General features: G+C 50.2%; 1 protein-coding gene across 1 annotated transcript in view; it reads right to left on the reverse strand.

The window, feature by feature from the left end:
• The window catches only part of LOC121274152 (voltage-gated potassium channel subunit beta-2-like), a 199,173-nt gene that overhangs the window by 163,381 nt on the left and 15,169 nt on the right, over window positions 1–20,623 (reverse strand). The window contains exons 2-8 of the mRNA XM_041181331.1: window positions 16,127–16,170; window positions 14,682–14,719; window positions 12,410–12,489; window positions 11,653–11,697; window positions 9,912–9,956; window positions 8,882–8,925; window positions 7,760–7,846 (exon numbers count right to left, since the gene is read on the reverse strand). Of these exons, the coding sequence (XP_041037265.1) occupies window positions 7,760–7,846; window positions 8,882–8,925; window positions 9,912–9,956; window positions 11,653–11,697; window positions 12,410–12,489; window positions 14,682–14,719; window positions 16,127–16,170 (383 nt within the window). The remainder of the gene's footprint in view (window positions 1–7,759; window positions 7,847–8,881; window positions 8,926–9,911; window positions 9,957–11,652; window positions 11,698–12,409; window positions 12,490–14,681; window positions 14,720–16,126; window positions 16,171–20,623) is intronic.

A 20,623-nucleotide genomic window follows, 5' to 3' on the forward strand; every position in this document is an offset into this window, starting at 1 on the left:
GTGAACCTTCTCCGAACTGTTTCCAGTGCAGGTATATCCCTCCTTAAGTACTCCAGGTGCAGTCTCACCAATGCCCGGTATAGTTGTAGCACGATTTCCCTACTTTTATACTCCATCTCCCTTGTAATAAACACCAACATCCCATATGTCTTCCTAATCACTTGCTGTACCTGCATGCTGACCTTTCCTGATTCATGTACTAGGACACCCAGATCCCTCTGCAGCACTGAATTCTGCAATCTCTCTCTCCATTTAAATAATATTCTGCTTTTCTATCCTTCCTGCCAAAGTGGACAAGTCCACATGTTCCCACATTACACTCCATCTGCCGAATTTTCCCCAGCCACCTAACCTGTCCATATCCCTTTGCAGGCTCTTTGGGCAGGATTTTGGCCACCGAGGCAGGAAATTTCCTGACGAGCCAGGCCCACCTTGGTAAAGAAGTGTCCTGGTACGCACATCTGCACCCACTTGCGGGGCTGGGTGCAGGTGGAGCATTTTTTTATTTGTTCATGGGATGTGGGCGTCGCTAGCTAGGCCAGCATTTATTGTCTATCCCTAGTTTTCCTTGTTCAGGGGGCACTTAAGAGTCAACCACATTGCTGTGGGTCTGGAGTCACTTGTAGGCCAGACCAGGTAAGGACAGAAAATTTCCATCCCTAAAGGACATCAGCGAACCAGATGGATGTTTTTTTTTACAACAATCGATAATGGTTTCATAAAAACAAAAAACTGCGGATGCTGGAAATCCAAAACAAAAACAGAATTACCTGGAAAAACTCAGCAGGTCTGGCAGCATCGGCGGAGAAGAAAAGAGTTGATGTTTCGAGTTCTCATGATCCTTCTGCCAGACCTGCTGAGTTTTTCCAGGTAATGGTTTCATGGTCATCTTTAGACCTTCAATTCTAGATTTTTATTGAATTCAAATTCCACCATCTGCCGCAGTGGGATTGGAACCCAGGTCCCCAGGGCTTTACCCCTGTGTCCAATGACAATACCACTACACCACCGCCTACCTAATTGGGCTTGCCAATCCTGGAAGCAGAGTATCAATGGTCAATGGGGGTGGACGTGTGCTGAGGTGAGCTGGTTAGACGACCTGACCTGCTTCTCTGGGACTTTGCCCCAGTTGTGTTAGAAGATCTCAGGCCCTCGAGCCCTCATACCCCTATGCCCTTTTATACCTTCCATGCCATCTCATACCCCTTCCTTACCCATTCACCCAGTATGCACAATGTACACCTAATAACAATAGCAAGAGATCTTCAAAATCATGAAGAGTCTGGACAGAGTAGAGAGGGAGAAACTGTTCCTGCTCCTAAACGGGTCGTGAACGAGAGGGCACAGATTTAAAGTGATTTGCAAAAGAAGCAAATGTGATGTGAGAAAAAACTTTTTCACATAACGAGTGGTTTGGGTCTGGAATGCGCTGCCTGGGAGCGTGGCAGCTTCAGTCAAGATATTCAAGAGGGTATTAGATGATAATTTGAATGGAAACAATGTGCAAGGGTACAGGGGAAAAGTTAGGGTACTGGCACTCGGCATAATGCTCATTTGGAGAGCCGTTGCAGACATGATGGGCCAAATGTCCTCCCTCTGTGCCATTAAAATTCTGTGATTCTGATTCGATGTGGAACTATTGAGATTAAACAAATACCTATTCACAAATCCTACTTTGACAAAAGACAGCTGTTCCTACAACCCTGTAAATGTGTTAATCAGAGAGACATTGAAGTATCAATAACAGAGGCTTCAAACACTTCACATCCCTTAATCTTGTTCAAATAAACATTGAGACATTGACAAAATATATCACAGAAGTAACAACTTATTCTAACCATTTAAAGATGTCAATTAAGCAAAGTCAACAATTCACTTCAGTTGTCGGAACAGGGAGCTAATGCTCCTATTGGCCTGGTCTCACAGCCAAGCATGATAATGAGGCCTGTAGCAATAACAGGCCCGGAAAGCCCCATGCCTCAGCAGTAACTGACCATAGGGTTAAATTACAACAGGAGGTCACAGGCCTCAGTGGCGAGAGTGATAATATGGATGAGGCCCAGTGGAAACAGGCCTCAGAGGCAACAATGGAGGGTAACAGTGAGGACCAGTAGCAACAGGCCTGGGAGGCATCATCAGCCATAAACAGCCTAGAGGGAGCCTTAGTGGCAACAATAGGGATGAGGCCTAGTGGTAACAGGGCTCAAAGCAATTATTAGTTGAATCATCAATCAATTAAACCTCAGTATTTCCATTTTTCCCCAAGGAAAATCACCATAAAGCACTAATGACAGGGGAAAGCAAACGGTTGTTTTTATTAGGGGCCTTGGATTGGAGGCATTTGGCCATTGGCTCAGGAAGGAGTCTGCAGTTTGGATCTGCGGATAGACTGAAAAACCTGATCGCAGGTTAGGCTGAGGAGGCAGAGGACCCAAGAAAGCACCCAGAGTAAGGGGGCTGGTACCTGTCTGGGAGGAGGGGGCAGTGTGAGGGCTGTCAGAGTGTCTGGGGAGGGGGAGGGGTTGGGGTCGCTGTGGGGCTGTCACGCTGTCTGGGTGGGGTGGGGTGGAGGAGGGGTCGGTGTGTGGGGGTGTCACACTGGGGTGGGGGTGGAGGAAGGATCGGTGTGAGGGTGTCACACTGGGGTGAGGGAGGGGGCCATGGGTTTTAGGAGATTCTGTTCAGGTTTCATGAGCTTTGACCCCAACAGGGTGTACGTTAAATCCCTGCCCCAAGCGCTTCTCAGACCCCACCTGGGCTATCTGGGTTCAGTTCTTGGTGTTGCGCCTCAGGAAGGAAACATTGGCCTTGGGTGTTGGGTTAGCACAGAGACATGCGCTGGGTTAGTGGACAGACACGCGCTGGGTTAGCGGACAGACACGCGCTGGGTTAGCGGACAGACACGTGCCGGGTTAGCGCAGGGACACGCGCCAGGTTAGAGCAGGGACACACGCCGTGTTAGCGCGGAGACATGCGCTGTGTTAGCATGGGGACATGCGCCAGTTTAGAGCAGGGACACGCGCCATGTTAGCACGGAGACACGCGCTGGGTTAGCGCAGAGACATGCGCCGCGTTAGTGTAGATTCGCCAGAATGATACCGGGGCTCAAGGGTTATATTCTGAGGACAGGTTACACAGGCCGGGCTTGTATTCCCTCGAGTTTAGAAGATTTAAGAGCGATGTAACCAAGGTGTTTTAGATGATTAAAGGAATCGATCAAGAGAACTATTTCCTCAGTTTGTTGGGGGTGGGAGACGTGTGGATGGGGAGTTCCGGAACATGGCGGGGGAACATTAAAATCCAAGCCTGACTGTACAGGTGCGATGTCAGGAAGCACTTCCTGACACAAAGGAGAGGAGAAATCCTAAACTCTCTCCCCCCTCAGGAAGAGTGTTGTGTCTGTGGGTCAGTTGAAAAATTCAAAGCTGAGATTGTTAAATTTTTGTTGGTTAAGGGGATTAAGGGTTATGGACTTAAAATACCGATCAGCCATGATGGAATAGTAGCCTGCAGGCTTGAGGGGCTAAATGGTCTCCTCCGGTTCCTATAGTTGTCACCATTTCCTCAACCATTCTGCTTGATTATGAAATATCCCAGTTAAAGGAACAAAGCAGCAAACTAAGACAAAAATACAGGAAAAATTAGATTGAGTTGTAAGGCTGGAAAGTCATCCCTGTGGGCAGCCATACTGAATGTTTCTGGAATCAGGGACCTGAGTCCTTAGGCCTCTCCTGGTTCCTCAGAAACTTCTTTGGAACTACTTCACTCAGGAAGATCCGTTGCCATGGTGAAGGCCTGAGCAACACAGTTTAAGCCTGATTTCCAGTCCCATTGGCACCAGGAATTTGTGCCCATCAGGAGAATCAGATTGGAAAACTTGCCCCATCGGGCCCCTCTTGTTCCTCCTCCAGATATTTCTTTATGCGCCTCCCTCCTTCAGGTCTTCTCCTTGCCTGGCGCACCGTTCCCCAGGCAAGAGGCTCTGCTCCCCATCTCCCCTTCTTTGCCTGCCAATCTTCTGCCCTCCCTTCTCCTGAAGGACATGTAGCCATTCGCCAAGTAAGGGTATCGTGCCTTGGGGTGGGGGTGGGGAGGTCATCATGGTCACCTTCTCCTTATCCTTGGTCTCTTTCTAGTCTGGTGGGGTGGTAGGGCAAGGGCTGAGGGGATCAGTGGGTGCATCGACAGTGGGGACCACATGAGACTGACCGTGGCGCGGGAGCTCCGCACCACCTTCTCAAGGGCAGTCAGGGACGGGCAACACATGCTGGTCGAGCCAGCGATGCCCATAACCTGTGAAAAGAATAAATTGAAGAAAACATGTGATGGGTGGAGTTTGTAGTGATACAGGAAAACGTCAACTCTGTCCCAGCTGTCTTCGGTTGGCTGTAAAGGAGATCTGATGGCAAACCAACACATAAGGGCTGAACTTCCACCCTCCTCAACCTGTCACCATGACTCCTCCGGGAGCGCCAGTCCAATCGCCTGTGGCCAATATTTGACTGTTTTGCACCTCGTGATGATCGGTGGGCAAAAGAACACGAGCAGCTCAAATTCTCTCTGCCTCCCCCATACCCCATCATCTGCTCTTCCCGCCCCCCCCCCCCCCCACCAATGTCCCATGAAGGCTTAGTGGAATAGAACGGCTCACTCATGATGGTCACTAACCTTCCACAAAGAAGATCCTTGATCGTGGGGCGTAGTTACCTACAACACAAAAAAATGTATAAGGCAATTCATCAGCGATGGTTCTGGGATCAGACCGACGCTTACCCCTCATGCGAGGGTCTGCAGTCAATAATATGGACAACTGTGACAATATATGAGCTGTGGACAGGCAATTAACTTGGAAATAGGTAAGTCTGAGGCAACATGTTCTGGTGGGAGGAATGGAGGGGGGAATAAAATCGTACAGACCTTGAGATCTAAGAGTCATGAACATATGAACATACGAATTAGGAGCAGGAGTAGACCACTCAGCCCTTCGTGCCTGCTCCTCCATTCAATACAATCATGGCTGACCTGATTGTAACCTCATTCCCGCCGACCCCCATCACCTTTCACCCCCTTGTTAATCAAGAATCTATCTCACTCTGCCTTAAAAATATTCAAAGACTCTGCTTCCACCACCTTTCTCCTCATCTCTGTCTTAAATGAGCGACCCCTTATTTTTAAAGAGTTACCCCTAGTTCTAGATTTTTGCCCAATGCCCTCTGGTGAAGCAGAGTTTGTATATGTTAAAAAATGCTGGGCACTGTCTGGTTGAGTGTGTGAGGCCACACCGCGTGCTGCTTTTGGGTGCTTTTGATGTTTTGGTTACCACGGCAAAGTAGATTGATGATCGAGGGCTAGAAGGTGCTGTCCACCAGCCACTAATTCCTCAGGCTTTCTACCTTGGTCCAGTGGTGAATCTACTGAGTAACCTTTGGCTTTTTCTGGTGGCGCTTTCCTGAAAGACTTGATGGGCGTTGAAGCAATGACGATCTCCATCAGTCTCTCCGCAAGGGCATCGGCATTGAGGTCACACTCGAGTCCTTGGCGCTGGCCCCTGTTTATAAATCGATCGATGCTCTCTCTTGGCTGTTGTCTGTACAACATGAACTCCAGCCTGTGAATTCGAAAGCGAACTCGGGGACGTTTAGCTGACCTTCGGTGAGTTTGAAGATTTTATTGGGTCCTTTTGGTCTTCATCAGAAAGCCCTGATGAGTTTACACATCTCCTTGCCAAGGGCAATTGGTAATTTGATGGCCTGTTTCTCTTGCTCCGGCACCCACTGCTCCACAAAGTGTAAACGCGTCTTCTGTCTGAAGAGTTGAAATTCTATATGAGGATCTCCTGTGTGCCAGTTCACAGTCAAGATGCTATTCGGCATTGTGATGTCCTTGGCTATGGGCTGCACTGGGTGCTACACTAATGTAGTTGCTGAGTGCTGTGTCTCTGGATGAAAATTTGCACTTGCTGCCTGTCCATTGTCCCTGCGCTGTCGGAGAACAGATGCTAGCACACGGTATCGCTATGGGCTCGTAAAAGGGCGCTGCTAAGAGTAAATGCTCGCTTCTCTTTATGCTGCATTTTTTAAAAATAGCACTTTAGATGCTTGGCTTCTTCTTGACTGCCTTGAAATGAAGAGGAAGAATCTTTAACTTGCAGATCTTTAGATTGCAGAGATTGTGCCTGCCTTGTTGTTTCTATCACAGTGTTGAAACAATGCCGTTTTATTCTGCTGGGTTGCTACCGTGCCTCAGTTGTCGGTGAGGGGGAAGCTGGTTTCGGTGTGAAAACTAAAAAAAAACCAAAATTTCAGAACTGACCGAAAGTCATGCTGAGCTCCGACCTCCCCCCGCCCTCTCAGCCTGGGGTATGTTTGTCTTTTTTTTAAACAAACAAACTCGAGGTTCTAGCCTTCACTGTTTGGATGAGCGGCTTGCTGACGTCCAGATAAAACAGAGCCTGCTGCCCAAATCGCTGAGCTCAGAGTGAGGTCTTCACACGCTTCTGAACACTTCTGTGGGAACTAGCCTCTGTGCCGAGTGTCAGATAACAAGCTCTTGTGGTTGAAGCACCTGGACTGAGGTTCCCTGTGAGAGACTTCCCTTGACAAGGTGTGCTTACAGACTCTCCTTCCCTCGGGGAGCCTGCATTGGAGCTGGGGAAGTGGAATCCCTACCGTTGAAGTAATCTTCTGCCTTGTGTTCTGGTACCTTCAGAAATTACCTTCGCTGCTGTAAGGTCTATATTAGCAGGCACCGCTGCCACCATATCATAGTCTCTTACTGTCTGCTACCTTGACATATGTTGAAGGTCTCAATCTGTCCCTGTGCTATCTATGCCACACAAGATATTGAGACTGATGAGGGTTCTGGGTGAACACAATTACTCGAAGTTTATTACTGGCAACAACGATATACAGCTCTGCACAGGCCTTTATCCAGCCTGGATCCTCACAGTTACATAGGCTGATGACTTAACTAGGTGCCTGACTCATAACGTATAGAGTAAGTCTTACTGATACAGGGCCACAGACTGTAGTGAATACTTGCAGTAGTGAACATCTAACATGGAGGCTGTACCTTTGATCCTGCAGCCTGACACATGGAGATGTTATAGTGATGTCACGATGTAGCTTCTTAACAGTACATTGTCTGCATTGGCATGTGTACAATATCACAACAATTCTCAGCTGTTGCTCTGTTGGTAGCAGATCTCTCATCTCCGAGTCTCAAGGCTCCAGGTACAGGACCTGCTCTAGGGCTCAAGCCTAAAAATCAAGGTTGTTCCTCTCTAGGCTTGACTAATTTATCAATGATCTCACATGGACACACATGTACAACTCAGACACACATACCTATATACTCATGTACACATTCATGTGTTCATCACCACCCGCCTGCGCAGAAACATACAGGCACGGAACCATCCACACGCACAAACCTACATACACATACACAAGATAACACCCTCACATACTTGTACATACATGTGCACACACAATTGCCTTCACACATCCACGGACACACCTGCTCACACCTGCAAACACACATGGGTGTACACACACACACCACACACTCCTTCAGCAGATGTTACCCGATACTGCTGGCCAGGAGCAGGAACTCCGATTAATCCCTTTCCCCAGGGACACAAAAGCCAAGGACAGATTACCGTCCATCCCTACCCCTAGAATGGGTATTTAGACAATGGAGGGATGGAGCCTCTCATTCTCAGGATCAATGTGCGGCTAATTAAAAAAACTCAACATACCCTCGGACGAGACAGTAACATCTGGTCTGTTTGCGAAGACAATGTCAACATATTCAAGCTGCAACCGTTCCAGGGAGCCCCTCAGTCCTGAGCAGAAACATAGGTTCATGAGTGTAAGAGCAGACAGCATGGATCACACACATCACTTTACTCAATGTTCAGTATATTAACATCATGGAATGATTCACTCCTGACTGATACTGTGCAGTCTGTAAGTACCTCGGTGTCAGCTCCTGTACAGTCCGTTATGTGTGTGTCTCAGTGTCAGCTCCTGTATGGTCCGTGTGTGTGTGTCTCATTGTCAGCTCCTGTACTGTCTGTGTGTCTCAGTGTCAGCTCCTGTACAGTCCATGTGTGTGTCTCAGTATCAGCTCGTACTGTCGGTGTGTGTCTCAGTGTCAGCTCCTGTACAGTCCATGTGTGTGTGTGCCTCAGTGTCAGCTCCTGTACAGTCTGTGTGTGTGTCTCAGTGTCAGCTCCTGTACAGTCCGTGTGTGTGTCTCAGTATCAGCTCCTGTACAGTCCATATGTGTGTCTCAGTATCAGCTCCTGTATGGTCTGCGTGTGTGTCTCAGTTTCAGCTCCTGTACAGTCCGTGTGTGTCTCAGTATCAGCTCCTGTACTGTCCATGTGTGTGTGTCTCAGTATCAGCTCCTGTACGGTCCGTGTGTGTGTCTCAGTATCAGCTCCTGTACGGTCCGTGTGTGTGTCTCAGTATCAGCTACTGTACAGTCCGTGTGTGTATGTCTCAGTATCAGCTCCTGTACGGTCCGTGTGTGTGTCTCAGTATCAACTCCTGTACGGTCCGTGTGTGTGTCTCAGTATCAGCTACTGTACTGTCCGTGTGTGTGTCTCAGTATCAGCTCCTGTACAGTCCGTGTGTGTGTGTCTCAGTATCAGCTCCTGCACAGCCATGTGTGTGTCTCAGTGTCAGCTCCTGTACATGGAGGTTACACAGTGGGTAAAAGGAACAGTTCACTCCCCCAACCCATGCTGTGTGTCAGTTGGCCTTTTGCCCCTGCAGCAGTGATTGTATTTTATAGAGTGCGTTATTGGCTGCAAAACGCTTGAAGCATTGGGAGGCGCTCTGTAAATACAGGTTTTTCACAGGATGGAGTTTACCTTCAATGATGTGTTTGCGGGAAAGTCCCCTCTCCGTCTCTGCCCTGTGGAAAGGAGAGAGATTTGTTTTCCACTCAGTGATGCAGTGGAGGGGAGGATTCCCGCGATGACCCAGGGGACCACAATGTAATGGTTTTTGTCCCTCCACTTTGCTCTCCTGCTCTCCCACGCCTGGTCTCCTCTTGGCTCCACCCCACTGCCCCAACCCAGCACCCACTCCCATCCCTCATTGGAGCAGCCATTAGCCCCAGTTAGCACAGAAAGTGAGCTGTCCTGCCATATGCCATCCCCTTAGCAAGGGCTATTCAACTGCAGAGGGCATCACAAAAGGCTTGACCTGGTGCTCATCCAACAAGAGAGACACACATACACCAACACCCTCACACACACCCTCACTCACTCTCATAAACACCCCCACCCTCACACTCACACACACACACACACACACACACACACTCAAATACATATACACTCTCATGCTCACACACATGCACAAATACCCTTACATACACACACTCTCATGCTCACACACACACACACACAGGAACACCCAGCCCAGTGCCTACCCCAGTGTTCGCTGTCTGGACATCATTCATACACAGGTTCAGCCTGCACCCTGCTTTTGAAGCTGTGTGTGTGTGGGTGGCCTGCAGACACACGCAGACTGGGGCTGGGCATTACAGCAGGCACTTGAGCAGAAGATAATGCTTTGTAATGTCACCATGATCTGCAGTTCTTGGTTATGGGTATATGTGACCTATCTTACCGAGAGAAACTGTACTCTTACTCTGGTACTTGCTTTAGACTAGTTTATTAACAGTATATATAAAGAGGTGACAGAGTAGGCATGTCTTTTCTGAGCTCAGACTGTCCCACCCTCTCTCTCTCTCGTGTCTCACACATGACCGACTCTACATCACTCACTGGTATATTCAGTCTATCACCCATTACAGTACAGAAAGGGGAGGTTGGGGAGGAATACGAGAACGCACAGGGCTGGGGATATGTGTGTGGCCCCTCACATACTCACTGTCCTCCCCAGTACAGTTTGGTGCTGATGACAAAACTGGATCGTCTGTGGAGAAGAGAAACAAAGGGTTAATCCAGAATTGTGTCCATTTATCCACTTTCACCTTGTATCCCTGTGGTCATTTCCTCTCGATTGCCTTCCACTCACTTCCCTCCTGTTCTTCCCACCCTCCTCCCGCCTTTCCTCACCACTCCAACCCTGTTCTCCAGCCCCTTCCCCCACCTTCCCCCTTTCCTGTCCTATCCCCACCCCCTTTCCACACCCCATCGCCCTTTCCATACCTCTCCAACAATGTTCCCCACCCCCTCCACCTTTCCCCACCCCCTCTTTCCCGACCCCTCCTCCTTTCTCCACTCCCTCCGCTTTCCCCACCCCCTCTTTCCCGACCCCTCCTCCTTTCTCCACCCCCTCCCCTTTCCCCACCCCCTCTTTCCCGACCCCTCCTCCTTTCTCCACCCCATCCCCCTTCCCCACCCCCTCCCCCTTTCAAAAGCTGCAAATATCTCAGCGGGGGTTCTGAGTTTACAGTATGATTGGCAGTTTTAAGAAGGATTAGCTGAATTTGATGTGGCTATGGAATAGAAGTGTATTTGTTTTTATAACTGATTCAAAAGCCTTGAATGGGTTTCATGAATGGGAGTTTTTTTCGCTAGCAAGTGTGTATGAGTGAGAGCTGTATTAGAGTGTTTATTTTTATCATCTGTTTCATGTGCTTTTGGCGTGGTTGTTGACTTCTGGTATGCATGACCTATCTTACGTAGAGAGACTGTAATCTTACTCTGATACTTGCTTTTAACTGGTTTATTAACACTATATGTTAGCTAGGTTACAGATTAGGTATGTCTTTCCTGAGTACAGAGCTCTCTTCCAGGAGACTAGCACATGACTGCTGATGTCACTGATACATCATTGTCTACATCACTCATTAGCATAGCTACCCTATTAACACATTACACTACAACCTCCACATGGCTCTTAACATCTACCCAAGGTGGATGCTGGGTGAATACTAATGGAGATGGCATGGGGGTACGAGAGGCATGGTAATGGGCGTAGGGTGTTTTTTAGCATGGAAGTGGCATGGGGAGTGGGTGAGGGGCCTGTGAGGGGCATGGTGAGTGGGTGAGAAGCATGGTGAGTGGGTGAGGGGCATGGAGAGCGGGTGAGGGGCATGGGGAGCGGGTGGGGGCGCATGGGGAGTGGGTGAGGGGCATGGGAAGTGGGTGGAGGAGTCTGTGAGGGGCATGGGGAGTGGGTGAGGGACATGGGGACTGGGTGGGGGGCATGTGAGGGGTGAGGACAAGAGGGTCTAACAGCTTCTGAAATAACAGGGACAAGGCCCCAGTGAACCAAGCCTTCAAATCAGCCTCGGTACCTTCCCGCTTACGATCTGCTTCCAGGACTGAGGCCCTGACTTGACGCTGCCTCCAACTCTCCTGAGGAAAATATTGGGCCGAACGGGGTTCCTTAAAGCGGGGGAACTTCCCGAAGGGAGAGCATGCTCTGTATTCTCCGTGCTCCCCCAACTCCACCCCACCCAAACCATCAACCCCCCCCACCTTCCTAAGAACCCGCCCTCCCCTCTGAATCCCCGGATCGTCCACTGGATTGTGCACAACTTCCCTGCAAAGTTCGGCCGGAGAAAAAATGGCCCCAGAGTCAAAGTGTTGGAGTGATGGGGGCCGCTGGTAATTAAACTCCAAACAGGATGGCGGGAGCCCCTCCATTAAATCATCCTTACCTCCAGCCTTTCTTCTTAATGATGTTTCCCAGCGTCACCTCAGCCCTACAGAGAGAGAGAGAGTGGGTACGAAAACAAACAAATCAACCCTTTGCCCGTGGCACCCACATCCCAAGAACTTATCATTCAAGTTCACTGGCTAGGCCTGAGAGTTGGGATTGGGGCTCCTGGGTGTGGGAGCAGTGGGAAAATTGGGGTCAGGGTTCGGGTGCAGGTGCCCCCGATAAGGACTTGGGCCCCCTCTCTCTCCTACCTGCACATTTGCTGCGGTAACTTGGCATCTCGGTTCTGGGAAATACCTTGGGTTGGCTTCCGACCGTGTTGCCTGCGATGGGGCCTGCCCCCTCAGGACAAACCCGCCTTACTGAAGGCAGAGGGCCTCTAGGAAGCGTTATGGCCCCACATTTGAATAGGCAAAGAGCCTAACAGCTTCTTAAAGCATGTCCCTCATGTGTCCTCCTGTATGTTGGTCACGCACTTCAATATGGAAAGACGAGTGACTCACCCCCCATTTGAGGCCTCAGGAGGCCATGCAACACCTAAAAAGGGCGGGGGTGGAGGGGGTTGTGGTTGGATTTGGGAGGGGCGGTGGGTGGGGTTGGAGTGAGGAGGCACAAGGGCCAATCTTTTGGCCTTAGCATCTTGCACTGTGCAGCTTATGACCCCCCCGCACCACCTCTCAATAATAGGAGAGGAATGATCCCTGTTCAGGCTCAAATCCCTGACAGAAAATCGGTGAGAATTCTGCGTGACATACTTGCCCGATGCGTAGATCTCGGCCGTGTCGAACAGGTTGACCCCATTCTCGTAGGCGACAGTCAAGATGTCCTCAGCAGCCTGCGGAGGAGGCCGGAGCCAGTGTGAAGCGTCAAAGAAAAACAGCCGGGCGCACACAGCAGGAAGATCAAGATCGAAGACCATCCCGGGGCCCTCCCAATGAAGCCAATGAGGTGCTTTGGAATGTGATCAACATTCCAATGCATCCAGCGGCCAATTGTGTTCACAATAAGCTCCCACCGAAAGCCACGTGATAATACCTAGGTCATCTGTTCTGTAATGGTTGCTGAGGGAGATGGGGGAGAACTCCACCCCTCACTCACTCTCCCCTTCCCAACCCCCCCAACTCCACAACTACCTGAGAGTGCAGGCCCGGCTTTGGTTTAAGGCCTCATTGGAGAAATGGCCGCGCTGAAGCGTGGGCCTGGCCCTCAGCACTGAGCTGAGCCTAGATTAAAGGCCCACTGGAGTCAAGACTCAAACCCGCCCATTACAGGAGGTGTGAACACAGTTGAGAAGATCTGAGAGTGTAAATCGGGACTAACTATTCTCACTGGTTGAGTTAAAGTCATCAGCAGAAGGTGACCGACAGAGTGGAAAAATATTCATTTAACACAGTTAACCCTGCATTGTACAAAAGACAATAGCGGGGGGGGGGGGGGGGGGGGGGGGGGGGGGCAAGGAGCGGGGAGAGAGAGGAGGAGGGTGAGGGGTTTGTGGGAGTGGGCAGGATCCCGCTTAACGCTCAGAAAAAAATTGGGGAAATATTTGTCGATGAGAGTCCAGAGAGAGAGAGCAGGGGCAATGAGACTAGCTAGAGGGCACCAGAGCCATGGGCTGAATAGGGGGGGGATGTCTACAAATCACTGGTGGTGGGAGGTTGGGTTGCCAACCCTCCAGGATGGGCCTGGAGTCTCCAGGAATTGAGGATCAATCTCCAGGACACTGCTGTGCCCAACCCTGGAGAAAAAACATCGGGACGTTAAAAACAATTGTATTTTTTTGTCATTTTGTAGAACATTTCCGTTTACCAGGTAAAAACACATTGAAAATGGGAAATAAAGGCTTGGTAGCTGACAGCTAAGCGTCATCCAGTTGGGCAATGAGTCTTTTTACTTTCCAATTGGTGTAGGAAGTCCGTGTGTCACCGGGATGGATGTGTTGGTCGACGAATGGCTGGAGTGTGGGGGCAATTCATGTCATGGAACCTCCAGGAATACATTTATTCACAGTTGGCAACCCCAACAGCAGGGCACATTGAGAAAATGGTTCAAAAAGCAGGCAGTGTCGAACGTTTAGAAGTAGGGGCATAGAGCACAAAAGCAAGAAAATCATGTTAACTCTGTATAACACTCTGGTTCAGCTTCAGCTGGAACATTGTGTCCAGTTCTGACCTCCACGCTTTAGGAAGGATGTGAAAGCATTGGAGAGAGTGCGGAAAAGATTCACGAGAATGGTTCCAGGGACATCAGTTCTGTGGATAGATTGGAGGAGCTGGGACTGATCTCCTTGGAGAAGAGAAGATTGAGGGGAGATTTGATAGAGGTGTTCAAAATCATGAGGTGGCTGGACAGAGTAGATAGGGAGAAACTGTTCCCTTTGGTGGAAGGAGCGAGAACCAGAGGGACACAGATTTAAGGTGATTGACAAAAGAAGCAATAGAGATATGAGGAGAAACTTTTTCACACAGTGAGTGGTTAGGGTCTGGAATGCACTGCCTGAGAGTGTGATGGAGACAGGGTCAATTGAGTGGTTAGCATCTGGAATGCACTGTCTGAGAGTGTGGTGGAGACAGGGTCAATCGAGTGGTTAGGAGCTGGAATGCACTGGCTGATAGTGTGGTGGAGACAGGGTCAATCGAGTGGTTAGGATATGGAATGCACTGCCTGAGAGTTTGGTGGAGACAGGGTCAATCGAGTGGTTAGGATATGGAATGCACTGTCTGAGAGTGTGGTGGAGACAGGGTCAATCGAGTGGTTAGCATCTGGAATGCACTGTCTGAGAGTGTGGTGGAGACAGGGTCAATCTAGAGGGTTTTCAAGAGGGATTTGGATCACTATCTGAAGGAGGAAGGATTTCAGGGATACAGGGAAAGGGTGGAAGAGTTGGACTAACTGATTTGGCCCTGGGGAGAGGATGGACTGATTGGCCTCATGTCCTGATTGGCAGAATGGAGCAGCCTGTAATCTATCATCCCCTGGGAGAGGGATGGAGCTGGTTTAGCCCAACAGCGAATCATGTGAAGCACTTACCTCCTCCGAGATCTGGGAGCCAATTGTTACCCAACTTCCTGTAAGGAAATGAATAGGTTAAAATGATCCGACTTACAATAGAAACTGAGGAAGTGATCTACCTCTCACACTGAGAGAAACCTCCTCTCCCTCAGAGCCTCCACCTAGCCCCAAAACCCGTCCCCACATACCACATCTCCTCCCCCAAGTCCTGCAGTTCCCCCCTACCCTCCCCCACCTCTAGTCCCCATTCCCCCTCCATGTTCCTCCCCTCCCCTCCATCACCTCCATTCCCCATTCCCTCTCTATGTCCCTCCCCTCCCCTCTGTCACCTCTACTCCCCGTTCCCCCTCCATGTCCCTCCCCTCCCCTCCCCTCCATCACCTCTACTCCCCCATTGCTCTCCATGACTTCCCCCATCTCCTCTCCACATTCCTTCTCCATGCCGCTCCCCTCTCCCACCTCCACTCCCCATTCCCCTCCCCTCCCCCACATTTACTCCCCATTCCCCCTCTACGACTCTCCCTTCTCCAATCTCTACTCCTCATTCCCCTCCCCTCTCCCACCTCTACTCCCCATTCCCCCTCCCCCCACCTCCTCACCCATTCCCCCTTCATTCCCCTCTCCTACCCTCCCTCACCCCTACTCCCCATTCCCCCGTCCATGCCCTTCCCCATCTCTACTCCACATTCCCCTCTCCTCCCCCACCTCCACTCCCCATGACCTACACTCTCCCCTCCCTCACCTCAACTCCTCATTCCCCCTTCATGCCCCTCCCCTCCCCAACCTCTACTCCCCATTCCCTCCCAATGCCCCTCCACTCCTGTCCTCCTCCACCACCTCAACTCCCCCATTCCCCCTCCATGCACTCCCCTGCCCTCCCCTACATGTGCTCCCCATTCTCCGTCCATGCCCCTCCCCTCCCCTCCCCCCCCTCTACCTCTACTCCCCCATTCCCCCTCCTTTCCCCTCTCCTACCCTCCCTCACTTCTACTCCCCATTCCATCTCCATGCCCCTCCACCTCCGCTCCCTCCATATTACACCTACTTCCCTCCCACCACCTCCCCTACCTTTCCCCCCATCCACCTGCCCTGTTCCTCATAAGGTCAGTCGTGGGATTTTTTTACTTCCACCTGAGGGCAGGTGGTGACCCAGCTTTGGCAGTGCAGCACTCCCTCAGCCGAGTGCCGACCTGGATTCTGGGCTCAGGGCTTGGCATTGGAAGGCAGTGGCATGAAGGACTGACACAGGCAGGAGGATGGCCCACTGAGCAATGAGGAACACTGAGGAGAAGGAATCACAGCTCCTTACACACTTTGGCCGAAGGTGGTTTGCCAACAATCGCACAAAGGTTGAGTGAAAATGAATTCTCTCCTCGACCCAGTCCAATCGCTGGTTCTCATAGCCTGATACCCCATCGCCCACACTCAATCCCACCCACCTCACACTGCCCATGGTTACTCACCTATTCCCACACAAGATACTCGCAGACCAGTTTTCCCCAGATTCCTGCAAAAAAATAGAACAATCAATGTGAATGATCCAGAGAAATCCCACAACAGGAAGATCAACAGCAGCTGAAGGGTTCAAGAACCATTACTGGGACAGTATAGAGGGAGCTTTACTCTGTATCTAACCCATGCTGTATCTGCCCTGTGAGTGTTTGATGGGGACAGTGTAGAGGGAGCTTTACTCTGTATCTAACTCTGTGCCATACCTGTCCTGGGAGTGTTTGATGGGGACAGTGTAGAGGGAGCTTTACTCTGTATCTAACTCTTTGCTGTACCTGTCCTGGGAGTGTTTGATGGGGACAGTGTAGAGGGAGCTTTACTCTGTGTCTAATCCCATACTGTACCAGTCCTGGGAGTGCTTGATGGGGCAGTGTGGAGGGAGCTTTACTCTGTATCTAACCCCGTGCTGTACCTGTCCTGGGAGTGTTTGATGGGGGCAGTGTAGAGGGAGCTTTACTCTGTATCTAACACCATGCTGTACCTGCCCTGAGAATGTTTGACAGTTCAGACTGATCGAAACCCCAGAATGAAGGTCCTTGAGAGACAATGTCCTGCTATGTTGTTCTGTAGTGAACAGCCGTCAAGTTATGTGTGGATGCTGAACTGTGTGATTGAGAGAGGGTGAGGGAGAGAAAGTTGTGGGAAGGGAGAGAGGGATAAGAAAGTGAAAGGGGGAGAGATAGACGAATAGTGGAGTAGTTAAAGGAAGAGATGGAGTGAAAAGAGGGGGATCAATAAAGGCACTAAGACGGTGAGAGAGAGAGAAAGAGAAAGGGAGACAAGAGTGGATAGGAATAATGAAGAGAGAGGGAGGCAGAGAAAGAGAGAGTGAGTGACTGTAAGAGCAGAGAGAGACAGGAATAGAGAGGGAAAGACAGTGACAGAGAGAGAGAACAAAAGTGACAGAGTTAGAGAGAGTGACAGAGAGATAAAGAGATAGAGAGAGGCTAAGAGTGAATGAATGTAGGAGAGTGATAGAAGGGTGAGAGAACAAGTGAGAATGAGAGAGAATGAATTTGGGAGAGGGGAAAAGGGAGAGCAGTATTGTCTCTCGCTGTCGTTGGACACAGTGAGACACGGGGGCAATGAATGACAAACAGGAGGGTGGGAAGGATGAGTGGGGAATCGCTGAGCACTCGCTTCACTCTGGTCTCGTGATCAGTGGCACCAATGAGGGACACATGTATTCCTGATGGTTTCTGCACATGACCTCTGCCCTCCAACCACGCCCAGCTCATTGCCCTTCAGCCATTTGCTGCCTAACACAGCCATCTTGGCTTGGCCACAACCAATCAGAATGCAGGCAGACATTTTGTACCTCTGACTGTCCGTGAAGCATTTGTTTTACCCCCATCACCAATATTTATGAAAACTAACAAAGTAAAGTGTTCAAAAATAACAAAAATAAAATGTCTTGTTTCAAGCGCTATGGTTTCTCTCCAGTATTGGTCACAACAGGAAATTCCCCGAGACTGGGGACAATGACTCCTGGTCCCTCCTGCAGAGTTGGCAAACAGTTAGCCTCTCCCTGTCTCTAAGCTGGGAGACTCCACTCAGCCTTTGTCAGGCTGTTGAACTGATATGTTGTGTCAGCACAAGTCAGGAGTGTGATGGAATACTCCCCACTTGCCTGGATGAGTGCAGCTCCCACAACACAAGAAGCTCGACACCATCCAGGCCATACAGCCCCACTTGATTGGCACCCCATCCACAAACAGCCACTCCCTCCACCACCGACGCACAGTAGCAGCAGGGTGTACCATCTATAAGATGCACTGCAGGAACTCACCAAGGCTCCTTAGACAGCACCTTCCAAACCCATGACCACTACCATCTAGAAGGACAAGGGCAGCAGACACATGGGAACACCACCACCTGGAAGTTCCCCTCCAAGCCACTCACCATCCTGACTTGAAAATATATCGGCCGTTCCTTCACTGTCGCTGGGTCAAAATCCTGGAACTCCCTCCCTAACAGCACTGTGGGTGTACCTACACCACATGGACTGCAGCGGTTCAAGAAGGCAGCTCACCACCACTTTCTCAAGGAGCAATTAGGGATGGGCAATAAATGCTGGCCCAGCCAGTGACTCCCACCCAGTGAAAGAATAAAAAAAGCTGGAACATTCTCTGCTCCAGTTGGCTTGTCTGTATTCTGTTGGTTGACTCGTGACCTCCTGTGGACAACTCCTGACCTCTATGGTGGCTCCACAGCATCTCTGATTGGATATATTTCTGAACATTTTATCACATGACATATTGGTTTTGGAGAGGGTGCAGAGCAGGTTCACTGGAATGATACCAGGGCTGAAAGGGTTAAATTATAGCAAGATTACACAAGCTGGGGTTGCATTCCCTGGGTTATGGAAGATTAAGGGGTGATTTGATTGAAGTTTTTTTGATTTTGAAGGAATTTTGCTGGGGAGAAACATTATCCCGAAGTTTGGAGAGACCGGGATAAGGGGACAGAATCTTCAAATTCGTGCCAGGACTATGTGGAGAGGAGTTTGGAAACGCCCCAGAAGGAAAAACAGTAAAAACCGGGGAAGAAGAATACTGGTCCGAACTGGTCTTGTGCAGCTTAAAACGGAACACCAGTAAAACTGGGAAATAAGAGCACTGGTCCGAACTGTTTATTCCTCCTGGGGCTTCTTCACTTAAAGAGGGGGTGGGGTGGGGGGGCGGTTGTGATTGAGGTTTGGAACTGAGTTCCACAAAAAGCAGTAGGTGCTGGGGGTTCAATGAATCACTTTCTCGGTGAGAATAGGTTTGTTTTTCAAGACTGGAGTGTGTAGTGATCCAGATTCAAGGCAGGTGGGTGAAGGTAGGATTGGCCATGACCTGACTGAATAGTGGAGCAGGCTCGAGGGGCTGAATGGCCTCCTGCCTTTAGCTGCCCTGCCCCTCAATCCCACCATTGGTCATCTGCCAAGCCCTTCCTCAGGGAGCTCTGCCTGCCCGCAGCCAATTGGAGAATGTAGAGGCTCTTCATCACCTGATTGGCTGACTGTCAGCTGGCAGTCAAACAGCCTGTTCTCCTCCTTCAGCCGCACTGCTTCCTCCCAGCCAGTCCCGATAATGCTGAGGTTCCAGCCCAATGGCCTGGACACAGGAGTCTAGTGCAGCTGGCTTTATTTGATCCCACTGTCCTGGAATTGAGTTGGATGTGGGAATTGTTTCCGAATGGGTTGTGAGCTGCGGTTGGGAATCCCTCTCTTCAGTCAGGCTGCTGTACACCTGAGACATTGATCTTCCTCTAGGACGTTTAGGCTTAGTGATGTCTCGGTGCTCGGAGGATGTTCCAGAACCATCGAACAGGTCAATGGTTTGTCCGGCTAGTGCCAGTGCCCCATGTGGATCGGGTGATACAGCGATCACTTAGATCTTTGACCTGAACAGTGACATAATCCAAGAGGTGTATATGCTTTGATCTAGGATGTGTCCATGTGGTTGTGTATTTGTCCTTCTGATGGAGGAGAGTGTTTGAGGCCACGCTGAGCACAGTGTGTTAGGCAGAGGCACCATTTATATTGGCTTTTCCCATTCCGTTCCTCCCAGTGCTTCTATTCTAGACACCAGAGTTACCTGGCATTAAAGACTCCAGAAGGGTGACCTTCCCTTTTTATGGAATGGTGGTGAGGGCCTCATCAAGTCAGAATAGAATTTTTCCTTCACGTCTTCATTGGGGTCAAGGGTCGGGGCATGAGTACTGATGGCAGTGACGTATTGGTTATGGCTGAGCTGTAGGTGAAGCATCATCAGTCTTTCATTTATACGAGTGGGGAGTTCTGGCAGTGCAGCTGGGATCCTATTCCTGATGGTAAGGCTAAATCCATGGGCATGTGGGTTGCTGTCACTTTGCCCTCCTGTAGGAGGTGTATCCCCCTCCTTGTCATTTAACTGTCCCTCTCCCGGAAGGTGGCTCCCACTGAGGGCAGTGACGCCAATTTGGAGTCTTGGTAGGTCATGTGATGTGATCGGCGTTCCTCTTTCCGGACAGCTGCTCTCGAGATTATCCATGAATGTTCTAACATTCTAAATTGCAAAATTTCGAGTTGTCTTTCTTTGACCAGGAGGATAGAGACCCCGCAGGGTGTGGGTCCTCATTGAGGGGAAAGTAGGGCAGCCAATTTAGAGAGCTGCTAGCCCCTTCCCCATTCGGGGCGAGCAGAAGCAAACTGCTCAGTCAGTGCAGAGTCTTGACCGGGGACGCCCGGGTTCACAGCTCTGTCCCTGTCACTGATCCTCCATCACCACAGGACTTGGAAAATGGACACTGGTAGGAGATTGTGACCCTGGTTAAGGCAAAGAACCTTGGGGAATCTTCATTCCTCAAACAATCGTGACGGGTCAGTGGTCAGATAATCGTGAAAGGTCAGTGGTCAGATTTCAGTGACCGGTCAGTGGTCGGATTTCAGTGAGGGGTCAGTGGTCAGATTTCAGTGAGGGTTC

This window comes from Carcharodon carcharias, assembly GCF_017639515.1.
Source record: "Carcharodon carcharias isolate sCarCar2 chromosome 33 unlocalized genomic scaffold, sCarCar2.pri SUPER_33_unloc_1, whole genome shotgun sequence".
NCBI classification, from domain to species: domain Eukaryota; kingdom Metazoa; phylum Chordata; class Chondrichthyes; order Lamniformes; family Lamnidae; genus Carcharodon; species Carcharodon carcharias.